The 14,871-nt window shown below is 50.0% G+C and overlaps 1 protein-coding gene across 1 annotated transcript in view; it reads right to left on the bottom strand.

The window, feature by feature from the left end:
• Slc41a3 (solute carrier family 41 member 3) overlaps positions 1–8,332 on the bottom strand; it is a 41,184-nt gene extending 32,852 nt beyond the window's left edge. Inside the window, exons 1-2 of the mRNA XM_021191159.1 lie at positions 8,204–8,332; positions 506–808 (exon numbers count right to left, since the gene is read on the bottom strand). Of these exons, the coding sequence (XP_021046818.1) occupies positions 506–778 (273 nt within the window). The 5' untranslated portion in view covers positions 779–808; positions 8,204–8,332. The remainder of the gene's footprint in view (positions 1–505; positions 809–8,203) is intronic.
• Positions 8,333–14,871: the final 6,539 nt, after the last annotated feature.

Raw genomic sequence — 14,871 nt, 5'->3', positions numbered from 1 at the left:
GGCAGCATTTTGTAGCGACACTACGTTAAGTTGTCACTATGAGTAACTGTGTCCCTCCCAGTGCTTTGTGTAAGTCTTGGGTCTTCTACACCTCAGGGTATGACTATTTCTGGAGACAGGGCCTTTAACAGGGAAGTGAAAAGGAGGTCATTAGCACAGACCTAATACAGCATGACTGCCACCCATGAGAAGACAAGGAGACACAGAGGGAAGACATAAGAGAGGCCTCAAAGGGAAACCACCTTGGAACACCTTGACATTGGCCTTCCAGTCTCTGCAATGGAAACAAACTAACTTTCTACTCCTTACTCCCTCATAGAACAAATGAGACAGGAAGTGGTCCAGTGAATCCGGGTGTATCTGTAGGGCATGAGCCCAGCCACTATCTTACTGTGCTTAACTTAGGTTAAGCTGAAAGAACCTCGCCCAATGCACCCACAACCCTCCAGCTGGCCTCAGCTGCCCACTTCTCAGGTTCCCCTGTCCCCAGAAAGCTGTCTCTCACCTGGAAATAGTTCAGAAGCAAGCCAGCCCAGGACAGCCCCACGCCTGCAAGCAGGAAGGGTATTACCACCTGAAAGCCAATGACCAGGGACGTCTCCCTGCCAGGCGGGGCCTCCAGTGACTTGGCATCCACGCATTGGCTCTCAGAGACCTCCGGATGTCCATCTTCAGAAGCCTCAGGGAGTCTTCCTGCATCATGGCTGGGCAATGGCCCCAGCTCCTTCGGCCTTCCACAGCCTTCCAGCCTCCTCTGCCGGGCCTCCGTCCCTTCCATCAGCACACGGCTGAGCCCAGCAGCCCTGACCTGGGAGACACAAAGTGACAGGGCTAAAGGGCAGAACTCCTGACTCCCCAGGACCTCCATCCATCCACCTGGTAGCTACCATTCAGGACTGGCTGTTACAGGCTATTTGAATCCTTGGCACACAGCTTTAATCCCTCTGGCTGGACTGTAGACTCACCCTTAGTACACATCTTTAATCCCAAACAATGAAGGTAAAGTTAGTTTGTAGAAGGAAGCATCCATATTTGAAAGAGATGTNTAATTGAGTGGCAGGAAAAGTGGCAAAACAGAGAGAGATTTGATAGACTAGGATACCCCCAACTCTCACGAGAAGAGAGAGAAAAGAGAAGCTACTTAAGGGAGAGACAGACAGCACAGGAAAAGGAGCGTGCAGTACAGGAGTACAGTAGAGTTCCTGGAGAGCAGTGCAGTGCAGTTGACAGGGAAAGCGTATCCGCAGAGAGAGGGAGGGAGATGCAGGTTTGCCAGGAGGGAGATGCAATTTGCAGAGACAGATTGAAGAGAGAACAAAACAAGCTAGACACAGGTAGACAGAACAAGCAAGAGAATGAGAAGGGGCCAGAAGATTAGAACAGATTGCTAGAGTTAGTGTGAGGCCAAGCAGAGCAATGCAGAGGCCGAGAGAAAAGTTAAGAGAGGAGAGTGAGCCACAGCAGCTGAGGTGAACCAGCCAGAGCTCAGAGAGAATAAGAAAGGGGGAGCTTTCTCAGCAGCAAGTCTCAGAGGCTGAAAACATTCAAGGCCTCGATCAGATTGTAGGGAGGCTAGAAGCTGCCAGGACCAGGCTTAGCTCCGTTAGCTGATGGACGTTAGCTCTCGGACGACAATTACAGCAGAATGAAAGTTACGGCGTCATAGTTTCCACCACCCCAATTCTCTGCCGATGAATGTCATCTGCACAGGTCTGAAGGAAGGCCCACGCACGCGCCCATGGAAGGATCCCTAAACGTGCATTGGAGGTAACAGAGTAAGGTTCCCTATCAACCAACCAATCAAAAACCTGACCTGGCACTGAGGAGGAGCAGAACACCCATCTAGCTGGGCAGTGGTGGCGCACGCCTTTAATCCCAGCACTTGGGAGGCAGAGGCAGGCGGATTTCTGAGTTCGAGGCCACCCTGATCTACAGAGTGACTTCCAGGACATCCAGGGCTACACAGAGAAAAACCTGTCTCTGTCTCGAAAAACCAAAAATAAATAAATAAATAAATAAATAAATAAATAAATAAATAAAATAAACCCAAAAAAACCAAAAAGCCCACTCATCTAGCATGTACTGGCTTCTATCCTCACTACCAATGTCCAACATGAATGAATGAATGAATGAATGACCAGCAAGAAATACAGTCAGAACCACCTTTGCCAGAACTCTGGGAATTAAGCCAAGGCTGTAGCAACACAAGGACTATCAGGAACATTGTGACCTTCACCATTTTAGTGACATTCCAAATCAATCTCATTGCCCTTAGCCTGGAAGATAGGTGGCTGGGAGGGTTGATACTGCCTGCCAAGGTGATTAGACTAAGAAGCGCCCAGGGCATTGCTGAAGCACGCCTTGCAGAGATGCTTAAACCTATCTGTGGGTTGGGGTCTAAGGCTGGATAAAAGGAGAGAAAGGTACTTCCTGGACTGCCCAGATGCAAGCAGGTTCGCACCTGCTCGCCCGCGTGCCTGCTGCCTCAGTGATATCCCTAAGGTGCTTCTAGCAGGCATTTGTTCATAACAATGAGATAAGAAACTAAAACCTCAGCTCTCCTTGGGGAGAAGCAGCAATGGAGCTCCAGATGCGCCCTGGCATCCTTACACCCATGTGAGGTTCTGAGGACACTCCCTCTGCAGCTTGTCTGGAGAACGCTAGGACTGAAAAACCTCTGGAACAATAACAAGCTGATGAAAAGGTTCAAAAGGAACTGCGCGGGGAGCAGGAGATGTTCCAAGGCCATCTGGACACAACTGTTGGACACAAGTTCAGAAAATGGCTGACAGGCATAGGGTAAAGGCGGGCAAGGGGAGGCATGTACTAAGGGCTCTAGGGTGGGCAGGGCAGAGAGGGTGCCAGGCTTATCCCTCAGTGGGGACGGTTGACTGGATGATGAGACATAATGGGTCACTTGGCAACAGTGACAGCACAGAATGGTGTTCAGTGACTGCAGGAATCACAAGGCAGCAAGTAGCCACAGAACATCCTCCTCATAGGAGACACAGAAGCAAGAGAGTGCAACTCCAACAGAGCAGCCAACAGGAAGGGTCGGCAAGGACGGCCAGACACTGGCCTGGAGTGAACCTCAAGGTGGGTCTGTTAACATGTTTAAAGAACTCAAGGAACCCCTTAGCCCAAACTGACAGCTGGCAGGGTGTGTGCACACCCTGAAGACACTCCCCTCAGGCAGAGAGCACAAATCCAAGGCTAAGGGGTATGGCGTGCATGCTTCTGAAGGCAGCCCATGGCTGGAAAGACAGGCAGTGTCTAGAGCGATGTGCACGGCTGTGTGTCACACAGGGCCTCACAAAGGCCTCACAGGCACCAGAGGCTCGGGAGGAGGGAGGTGGGAATGAGGGCCAGCCAGTGATCCCAGCAGGCCCTCCTGGGTCTGAGATGTGCCCAGTACCCCAGAACACTGAGAAACGATGAATCACTATTATAGAATGTGTTGGCCACTACAAGATAATGGCCACGCTCACTCCGTGATTCCAAAATAGTCCATCCAATCTTCCCTAGGGGACAGGGCTGAGAGAAGACTGCCCATGTGGAACAAAAACTGCCCTCCGCTGCATGCTCAGAAGACAGCCTGGCTCACAGCATCCAAGGGCTAAAAACGAACTTGCGTGTGAACGAAACAAAACAATCAAAGCTCTCCAAAGAACAGGCCTTCTCCCAAGATTCTGGGAGGGGTGGTGCATCCCATAAGTTGGAGCAACAGGAAAAAAAAAATTGAGATAGTGAGATGACCACCGGAAATTGAGATAGTGAGATGACCACCAGACCATGGGAAAGCAAGGTGCTTTCAGGTCATGAGTGGACAGCTAAAGTGAAGGAAGAATAGCCCACAGCAGCCGAGGCAGCAGCCAACAGTAGCAAACACATGCAAATGAGATGCACGTAGCCCAGGCTGGCCTCAAACTGGATGTGTAGCCAAGGATGACCCGGAACTTCTGATCCTCCAGCCTCCTCCTCCCGTGGAGTGCTGAGATTACAGGTGTGCACTTCCATGATCATGTGGCACAGGGGACTGAATCCAGAGTTTCACACACGCCAGGCAAGCACTTTACGAACGGAGCCACATTTGAGGAAGATAGGTAAGCGCATCCTGGATGTAAGCAGGAGCCAGTGGGCCAGTCCAAATACGCTGGAAAAGTAAGAACTAGACAGGAAAGCTGAGCTAGCCCAGTGCCATAGGGCCACCAGGCAGAAGGCAGCATTTACGGCTGCTAAGCGTGTGTGGCCAAGAGAGATATGCAACTAAGAGGCCCCTATTTTATAAGAACTAGGCAACTCAAGGAGCGAAGCCACACAGCTGCTGCTGGGTGCACAGGAAACACACCAGCACAGCCTGGTGGTCAGCACCTGCAACTCCAGCCAACCAGGAGGCTATGCGGGGTGACCAAACCAGCCCAGGAATTCAAGATCAGTCCAGATCTTGCAACACAGCAAGCAAGGTCAAACAAGCCCACCATCACTCTTGGCTGACCGCTAATTGTATTGAGATTAAGGTTAGTCATGAATGAGCTTCCAAATATACGAAAAACCCAGGTCATGACAGAGAAGCAGGGCTTTCCAGCCAGGAAGTCCCTCACTGGACTGCATGACCCAGGTCCCAGTTCCTAGCCCATAATAAGCCACATATAAGAAAACTTCTACCACTACTACCCAGAGAGATTGCAAGTTTGTGCTGCTTGAATTTGGTGAGGTCCCTGAAACTCTAGAAACACACACACACACACACACACACACACAGAGACAGAGAGAGAGAGAGAGAGAGAGAGAGAGAGAGAGAGAGAGAGAGAGAGAGAGAGAGAGAGAGAGAGAGAAGTGAAATTACAGAAATTAAGGAGAATGGGAAGAATTTCTGTTCTCCCTAAGTGTGTGTGGTGGCACTAAGGTGGTACGGAATGCCTGTAGGTGTCAGAACCTCCAGTGCTTAAGTTTCTTATATAACATGTCACCTGTGTAAGGACAAAGCAGGCCTTTTAGTTGTGACACTGCCCAACATAGGCCTGTGCTATAGAAATGGCAATGCGTTATTCAGCTAATATGACAAGTGCAGGGGTCTGTGATTATTCAACAGATACAGCTGTTTCTGCTGAATATTTTCAGGTCCAAGATCAGTTGACTTTACAGATGAGGAACCCCTACCACGGCGCTTGCTTAAATGTCTCCAGGAAAACCATGTACCATTCTTAGTAAAAACACAAATGTTTGAAGAATTTGGGCAGTGTGCATGGCTCCTGTGTCATTAGCTGTGCAAATCAGTGGGGTGCAACCACCAAGTACAGCAGAGTGGGTGTCACACGTGGTCAACACACCCAGTACTTATCTGAAGGAGTCTCCCTCTATGGGCAGACACCTCCAGGTCTCAGGGACAGGAGCAGAGGAGTTGCTTTGTTTGGGCGCCCTCTGCTGGCAGGAAAGAGCTTGTACACCGTAAACAGCCAGAGGGAATAGTCAGAAGGACCAAACAAGAAAAATAACAAAATAAAAAAGTATAAAAGAAAGCCTTTTGATCCAAAAATCACAGATTCAGACCCCTAGAGAGCAGGAAATAGAAAGAGAAAGAAAAAGAATAAGATATTCATCCAAGAGTATCAAAGTTTAAACATACTCACAGGGCAAAATTCTGAACGAAATGTACAAAGTGGTAAGTTTAGAGCCAGTGAGATGGCTCAGCAGGTGAAGGTGCTTGCCACCAGGCCTGAAAACCTGAGTTCAGTCCCTGGGGCCCACATGGTGGAAGGAGAGAAATGACTGACTCTAAGTTGTCCTGTGACTTCCACAAGTACACTGTGACTGACAGACAGACAGACACACACACATGAATAAATATCAGACAGACAGACAGACACACATGAATAAATATCAGACAGACAGACAGACAGACAGACAGACAGACACACACACACACACACACACACACAGAGAGGAATAAATGTTAATTTAAAACTAGAAGAAAACATTTGGTTGGACTTGAAAGGCTGGACTGCCATGGAAGCAGTCAACAGCAACCTTGCTGCAGTGCTCTGCTTCTCCACTAGAGGGCCCCAAGGCCCATGCAAACAAAAGGCTGCACACCTGCCAACCGGCAGTGACCATTTGGCCTCATAATCCTCACGGCACATGCACCCTGGCCAGGGTGTACAATGGGGATCAAGTCAGTCCCAGGTGTGGCTCAGCCTAGCAGTTAGCATACAGCAGCCATCTGCACCAGTCGGGGATATCCTGGCCCATCGGCAGGGACCTCCATGAAGGTGACTGAAGATTCACTGGGAATGTTCAAGTGTCTAATGAGAATAATGTCACTGGTGCTGTTAAAAATTAAACAGGTGGACAACCAGGCCACGTGGGACAAGACAGAGGTGGCATCGAGGAGGAGTGGGTAATTCTAGGAAAATTCGTTTTTTAGCCTAAAGAATGTTGGAGGCTTAGTACTAACTGTATGTAGTGTGGGATCCTAGGGTGGGCCCAGGATCAGCTAAACCCTAAGTACAGGTAGTGTTTGGTAACCTTGAGAAAGTGGGTGCTATACACAAGCCTCGAAGCTCAACATCAAGTGAGGAGTCCAGGAAACATAAGTACTGGATAATAGGGATTAAAGACCCTCCTGTGGGTAAGTGGGCTTTGAAAGGAGATGGCCAGGGCTGGCCGACAGAGCATGACATACTCTATTAGGCTGCCTGAGCTGGTAACGGGTGGTGTCTCATCCAGACACTGAGCACTACTTCTCAGAAGCATCCCACTGCCCGGAGAGATTGGCCTTAAACGCAGGCCTGTGAGTGCCTGCTCAACATTCAGGTGCTAAGCATCCCTCGGGGGGCCTGGTTCTGGCACAGCACACAAACTGATGCCCGTTTGACTGGGACAGGGAGATTCTAACCACAAGGCAGGTGGGCTGAGTTTCTGGGATGGATGGGGTGCCTCTTAGCTGCCCACTATGTAGAATAAGGAAATCTGCACTTTATCTTCTTGACTTTATAGAACATCCCAGTGGGAATGTACGGGAACCCAAACTCAGGGTTCGAATCCCAGTTTCTCCTCTTCGCAGATGTGTGACCTTGGGAGAGCAAAATGCCATCCGCCTCGGTGTTTGAACGGAGCGCTGTAAAAGCCTTTATCCTAGGGTACCTTCAGAGGTTTTGATTACCAGCAACTATTTTTGGTCCAAAAATATTAAGAGAACCTTTCTAGAAATAAAGAATTTGTAGGTTTTGTGTTCAGTTCTGAGCAGCACGGTGGACCAATTCAGTTAACACCACACTGTCCCTCCTAGAACATGTAGCGCTACTTGGCCTAGGAATCTATGCAGATACTGCACATCGGCTAGTCACCTCTCAACAGTTGTTAGGGTGGCTGATCTGTTGGCCAAGCAACCCTTAGTCTACTTAATAATGGCACAAGTGTAGTGATGGTGACAATTGTATCACAGTATATCATTATACCTACCCTACCTTAGGGGTGTTCATCTTTTACTGTGTCTAGTTTACAAGTTAAGCTCTACTATAGGTGTGTATATTAGGAAAAGAATCTATATGTCTGGATATCATTCCAGGATTCAGACACTTTTTGGGAACATGTTTGTTCCTCCCTCCAACAAGGGGAGATTACTATAACCTTCTATAACATATTTTCTTTACAGGGCACTTGGCCTGACTCCAGGCTCTTCTGTACTACTTTACATTCGTGGTTCTTAAGCTACTGTAGTACCAGCATGAGGCCAGCCAGCGTCAGGAAGCAGAGCAGGACCGGCTTGATATCTGGGTCAGGCTGGAAAGGCTGCGTCTCTAAGTGGTCTCCGTGGCGAAGAAGCAGTTTGAAAACCCGAGTTTTAAAAGCTTTATAGAAAGGATCTGGTGGACTGAGGGATCGCCTCAAGTCTGAACGACCTCTAGAGCTTGACAACCTGGAGCGCAGGGACCCTGAGCCTGCTGTGGCGTGGTCAAGGATGCTTTCGGGGTGCTGAAGGAGTTAACCATGACTTCTAGAGTCAGGTGTTCTGGGGTTCATCACGGGCAGAGGATGGGGGATCAGCCGGTCCCTGCAGACCTTTGGAGCAAGGACGCCACAAACTGACCCGCCCAGTGTGCCTAAGGCAGACCCTTTGCCCCACGCCCCTTCCCGAGGCCCATTGACGCTCCGCTTTCCCTTGGCTTCCCCGGCTCCCAGTCCAGCTCCTGCCCGCGCTTACCGGTCCTCTCCCGGCCGGCGGCGAAAGCGAGGCGGCCAGGCGCGCGCTGGACACTGTGGAGGCCTGCGGCGGGAGGAAGCGGGAAGGGCAGCGGGCTGGACAGCCCCGCCCTGCCTAGGCGTCCAGACAGAAGGGCGGGGCCAGAGGAGGGGAGGATTGCTGGGCGGGTCTTGTGGGCGGGGCCCATCCACAGAGGTGGAGCTTGAAAAACCCAATTTTTTAAAGCCTTCTAGTAAGGACATCTCGCTGAGCGAGCAGTGGGGTGTGCAGGGACGCTCCCTGGGTGCGGAAGGACCCATGACACGCCTCAGAGGTGGTGCCATTTGGGGTGGGGCCAAGGGAAAATAAGCTGGACCTGGGAGCCGGACCATGAGTAGGGCGGGGCCACGGCCGGGGGCGGGGCTGGGCGGCGGAGTAGCCTCCAGTAGCACACTGAAAGGGCCAGCTTCCTTTAGGGTCCACGTTTGCCTGTTCAGTTTTCAATCTGACATTTCTAAATGTTTCACCTTTGAACACTTGTGTATGTGTCATGAAAGTTCTTCTGTCCTTCAACATGTGTGATGCTCTCACACTTATCAAGACTTTTGCAGTCTTTTGTAGGAGTTGCGGGTTGACCTGGAAATTACTTCTAACCCTGTAAAAGGTAGTAGGGCTGATGGGGGAGGGGGTCTTTTGCAGTCTTCACCTGCGGGGGTTAGCTGTGGGTTGCCCAGGCTGATACAGCCTTGGAAGACTCAGCCAGCAATGGTGAGCCTCAGTGGACACCAGCTCCTACAATCTATCCCGTGCCCCAACTTACGGTTCTCTCCGCTGATCCAAGAATCCTGAGCCCTGACTGGATTCTCAGCTGCCAACTGCACCTGCAGAAACTAGATGTGCAAGACCTGCAAGACAGTAGTTTTGAAGAATAAATACAACACAAAGTATGACAGGGCAAGGCCCAGGGAGATGCAAGCCCAGTCATGGCTTGCATGACTCAGCAAATGAAAAGCAAAACAAAGACAGATGACAGTATTCCACATGTTAGGAGAGTTTACAGAATGGATTGCTTATGTTGTCAAAATATAGTGCTGAATTCCAAGCCCCCAAAGTGATTGCATTTGTCAGTTCAGCTTACGTAAGTGGTAGCAATGAACATGTAAGGTTACAGGGTATAATCACAGTGGGACTAGAGTCCTCTCGGGAAGGGACCCTGACAGCTCATTCTCCCTGTGTGCATGCAGGTAAGTGTATTAGTCAGGGTTCTCTAGAGTCACAGAACTTGCAGATAGTCTCTATATAGTAAAGGAATTTATTGATGACTTACAGTCTGCAGTCCAAATCCCAACAATGGTTCAGTAGTAGCTGTGAATGGAAGTCCAAGGATCTAGCAGTTGCTGAGTCCCACACCACAAGAAGGCGAAAGAGCGAGAGCCAGACTCCCTTCTTCCAATGTCCTTATATGGTCCCCAGCAGAAGGTGTAGCCCAAATTAAAGGTGTGTGCCACCACACCTTTAATCCCAGATGATCTTGGACTCGGAGATCTCCCTGTCTTAATCTTCTGGATTCAATCACCACTGTGTCTCAAGATCTCCATACCAAGATCCAGATCAGAAACTTCTATCTCCCAGTCTCCAGATTAGGTTCACTGGTGAGCCTTCCGATTCTGGATTGTAGTTCATTTCAAATATAGTCAAGTTGACAACCAGGAATAGCCACTACAGTAAGACATAGACAGTAGGAGGGAGGCATCACTAGGAATAGCCATCGATGAACCTTGAACTCCATGTTGATATGCTTTCATTTATTGTAACAAATTCAACTTATACAAAGAAAGGGGTTTATTTTGGCCCATACCTTTGAAGGTTTCATAAAGGTTTAACGAATTTGATCCCCAGACAGAGGCACTGTGGGTGGGGGGGTAGCAGAATCCTAGATAGGTCTGACTAGCATGGGGAAAAGCAATAACTGGTGTCACAGTCTTGAAGGGAACACTGGACCTCAGCCCCTGATCCCTGAGATAGGACTCCAGCACAAACCCTTTGATTAAAGGCTGACCCAGAAAGCCCTGTGACAGTGAAAAAGAGAGGCAGAAAAGAAGACCACAGGAGGTTCACTACCAACATGGCAACATGTGAGTTCTGGGAAACTCCGAGCTATCCCACTGGAAAGAGCAGAAAGCAGGACAAAGCCCAGCACCCACTAGACCTCACATGAGGCCGTTGCCCCCCGAGGACACCACCCTCCAAGTCCCTGAGGACAGAGGTAGCCAGAGGCAGGCAGGAGCAGAGCAGGGTGTCAGCAGGGACTCAGCAGGGCTTGGTGACATCAGCAAATAAGCAAGCAGAGGCAAGGACGAAGGGAGAAAACAGAGTCTTCAGGGCTCGGTCCTCGGCCTGCCCCTCACTCGCACGCAGCCTGGGCTGTGCAGAATGCAGCCTGGGCTGTGCAGAGCTGGTGCCCTTTCATGGGTGAGAGAGCCAGTGGAGTGGGAGAGGGATCCAAGAGGCTAGAGGTGCCTACTTGCCCAACGCCACATATGCTGTGTTGGCAGAGCAGGGATTTAAAGTATGGCCTGTGCCTAAAGCCATGGCTTTCTGTGAATTTGTCCTAAGCGAGTGAGTTGGTGAAGGAGTGCATGGAAGGATGGTTGGATGGACAGACTGATGAGCGAGGTGGCTACTCTTGATTGTCCAGGTCTTGTTGTGTGATGGCTTAGTGACAGAGTGCTTACACAGGATGCTCCGGGTCCCAAACACAGACACACAAAGACAGTCACACAGACACACAAACTCACAAAACCTGTATTTGACTCATGTGTAGGGATTACAGCTCTGTGACACCACACCTGTCATCTTTCAAATATTAAAATATCAAGTTCACATACAAAACAAAAATTCCCCAATGCAAAAATGTCCTTTCTGAAGATGCTTCAAGTTCACCCAGGGTGGTCCCTCACCTCCAGGTATCCAGGAGCTAGCTAAGAACACCCCCAGGCTGTCCATCTAGGGCACAATGGCATCCCTAGCTTTCATTATACACACAGGGAAGTCCACCTTCACTCCTGTCCTGTCAGGTCAATGACCTCCCAGGGATCTGCACAGATAGCTGAGATCAGTCCCATGAGAGGCTCTCTGACTGGCATTGGGCTAACCCAACTCTGAAGAAGTTTATCACACCTTACCACACACCTAGCCCTTCCTGGCAGCTGTATATGTAGCCAAGTGCTACCAGGAAGACAAGGCTGTCATTGGGAACCCACTAGTAATTTGCAAAACCATAAATGCGAGCAAAATTTTAACGCAGCAATGGTACTAGCACTTAGACTTTATGGCACCCACTGACACCATGGTGGCGGGATATGACCATGAGAAGCTGGACTGGGCAGACAGGCATCCTAGTTGCTGTTTTTCAGGTAGGAAATTGAATCTTGCCCACCAGAAAGTGTCAGGCAGTGCCAGCTTCAGAAGGTTGGATATGCTCCTGACGTATTAGCAAGCCTCTCCCTACAGGTCCTGGGCTAACACTGGACTGACTAACTTTCAAGGACAATGACTTACAGCACTTGTCAGTGTGGACTCTGCGGTGGCCTCAGCACAGCTGCTCTGTCTGGAGGAGGAAGGTGGGATCCAGGAGCAGCTGATCAGCTTGTGGGGCCACGGTGGGGACAGCTTGCGTGTAAGTACTGGTGCCTTCTGCAGACCTGACTTGCGACAATCCTCAGGGACAGCACCCAGGGAGCTTAAAACCCCCTCCTCTCTGGACTGACCTGATGCCTTGAGGAAAATGACCTGATGCTAAAGATAGGTTTAGCTGACTGCACATGAGGAGGAGCTGGCAAGGGGTGGGGGGTATCCCAGGGCAGCTGGGAGAGCCAGAGCACAGGGTCTCCTCACAGGACCCAAATCTTTCGACTCGGGACCTTGCGAAGGGCCTGAGTTATCTCATTTGGAGGGCAGCAGATGTGAAGTGAAGAAATGTCAGAACGGGAGGCCAAACGTTGTGGCATATTTTAAATGTTACATGGAGCACATACAATACACATAACAATGTGTAGAATAACCGCTGTCGATTACTAATGTGTGTGCAAACACAGGTGCAGAGGCTAGAACCCAGAGCCCCCCACCAGCATGACTGCTCCCCCACTGAGCTACCCCTCCCCCCTTTAGCTGGGCATGTGGTAAAGGGTGTAGACTGTAGGATGTTTCTATTTCCATCCCAGCTGAATATGAACCCTGGGCTCACAGACTCAGCTTGCCTTACCTGAGAATGAAAAGCCTGTGTTAAAGGCAGAAAAACCCTGAGCTTTATAAGATGAAAAGGTTCTGGGAAAGGAGGGAGGTGGCAGTTGGAAATGACAGGGGGGCGTTTAGTGTCACAGAGCTACGTCCTTATTCCACCTTAAAATGGGCAGTGGAAGTAAACACACATCTTTCCCTTCCACGGGCATCAGGAAGAAAGGCTGGACGTGCCCAGAGCCCTTCTTGCAGGGTGAGGGTGGCTGCACCCTACCACCCTGCCACCCAACACACACACACACACACACACACACACACACACACACACACACAAACACACACACGCAATGGGACCCAGAACAAGCCTCACAGAGAGAGCTACATGGCTTTCATAGACCTGTAAGAAGACCTCTGAGAGGCTGCAGCCGAGATGCAGTGAGCCCTGGGGAGCAGCCCACTTTACTCCCTACATGGGATGGAGCTTTCATGTAGAGGGCATCGTCTGGACCTCCCATTATGAACTGGTGTCCTATAGCTGTGGCCTGAAAGTGAAGGCTTCAGAGATATTCCCAAGGACTCAGGACCTGGGTTTCTGTGTCACTTCACATCATGGGCTTCAAGGATCTCTTGGTTTGGGAGGGGAAAAGGAGCTTTGTAGCAGCCACAGGTCCCTGAGCAAGCTGGCTTCTGTGCTTCAGTGGGCTAGTCCTTCACTGTGGAGAGGATTTAGAAGCCTGCGTGGCAGGCAGCACTGGACAAGCTATGGTGGTTACTGTTGCTACGACCAGTGTTCACATGTGGGAGTCACACAGTCTACTGTCCTATGTCATCTCAGAACTGGGATAAGGTCCAAGAGCTTTGCTGTCAGGCAATGTCACTGTGCACGTCACAGCAGAGCAAACTCATGTAATCTAGATGGTCAAGGTCACTCACTGAACATGATCTACTGGGGACATCTTGCACACACACCAGACAGATAAGGTATAACACTGTAACTGGTTTCAAAACACACACACACACACACACACACACACACACACACACACACACACACACACACACAGAGAGAGAGAGAGAGAGAGAGAGAGAGAGAGAGAGNCACACACACACACACACACACACACACACACACACACACACACACACACACACAGAGAGAGAGAGAGAGAGAGAGAGAGAGAGAGAGAGAGAGAGGAGAGAGAGAGAGGAGAGAGAAAGAGAAATGGCTCAGGAGTTAAGTGCTTGCTGCTTTATGACCTGAGTTTAATTCCCATCACCAAAATCTGTCAGCCTTTAATTCCCCATAACCCTAATTTGATATCTTTTATATCCCCTTCTGATCTCTTCTGGTACCTACATGCACGTGCACATAAACACCAACACAGAGACAAAAAAACAAAATAAAATCTTTAAAAAAAATATACTAATTATCACTTAGTGGACACATAGCCAGTGACAGTGTCACTGTGACCACCCCAGTTTCCTACTCCAACAGCCATGTGGTGGGGTTTACACCACCCTATCACATATACAGGATGAAGTGTTTCATACATCACATCACTTGTAACATCATACATCACATCTCTTGTGACATCATAGGTGGCAGGAATTCTCAGATCTGCTACCATCTTCTGGGATCAATGTTAGGTATGTGGCTTCTCACTGACCAAAATGTAACTCTGCGGCACGTGCCACACTTAGAAGGGCAGGGATGCAGAGGAAGTCAGGGATACCACATAGGCCTGAAATCTTTGTGGCACAGCACAGGCTGATCCAGATCACTGCCTGCCTGGCCAGGGGAGTTGAAGAACAGAAAGGCCTTTAAAGAATTTTGGACCCAGAGAGGCAGAGCCAAAGAAAGGTGGTAGTGGTTGGCATGCCAAGAAGAGAATGTTGGGAGAACCAAGGCAATAGCAAATCTGTTGAGATGTGGTATGTGGGACCTCCTGAATGAAGAAGGTACAGGGGAGAGGGCCTTGGGCACCCACAGGTGAGCACACTGGAGGCAGAAGCCTTGCAGGGGCTGTGCTCTCGGCTGAGGTGGTGTAAGATAGAAAGAAATGCAGGTGGTAGAAGATGGGAGTGCTGCCTGGGGAAATGCCAGGCAGGGTGGAATCCCTGCTGTAGAACCTAGGCTACCATTGTGGCTGTCCAAGTCCACTGAGTGGTTAGTGAGAACCTGGATCCTTGTAGAGGAGACTGGGGTGCTGGATGGCCCAAGGCTCACTCCCCAAGTCCCATTTCCTGTTTCTGGAGCGCACCCTCTTCCATAGCCTCTTGTACCCATTCTGCTTTTGGAGGTGTGTGATGACCCATGCATTGCCTCCTGTGTCCCTCTAAGGAGTCTCATTCTCTGAAGGCCAAGTGATGCTACATGCTCAGGATTCAGGGTGACCACTGCTTCTGGGTCCATCCGAGGCACCCATAGACAGAGCGGTGACACAAAGTGC

The sequence above is a fragment of the Mus pahari genome, chromosome 2 (assembly GCF_900095145.1).
Source record: "Mus pahari chromosome 2, PAHARI_EIJ_v1.1, whole genome shotgun sequence".
NCBI lineage: Eukaryota > Metazoa > Chordata > Mammalia > Rodentia > Muridae > Mus > Mus pahari.
Note: the sequence above shows the minus strand (reverse complement) of the source record. Positions and strands in the feature narration are given on the sequence as shown.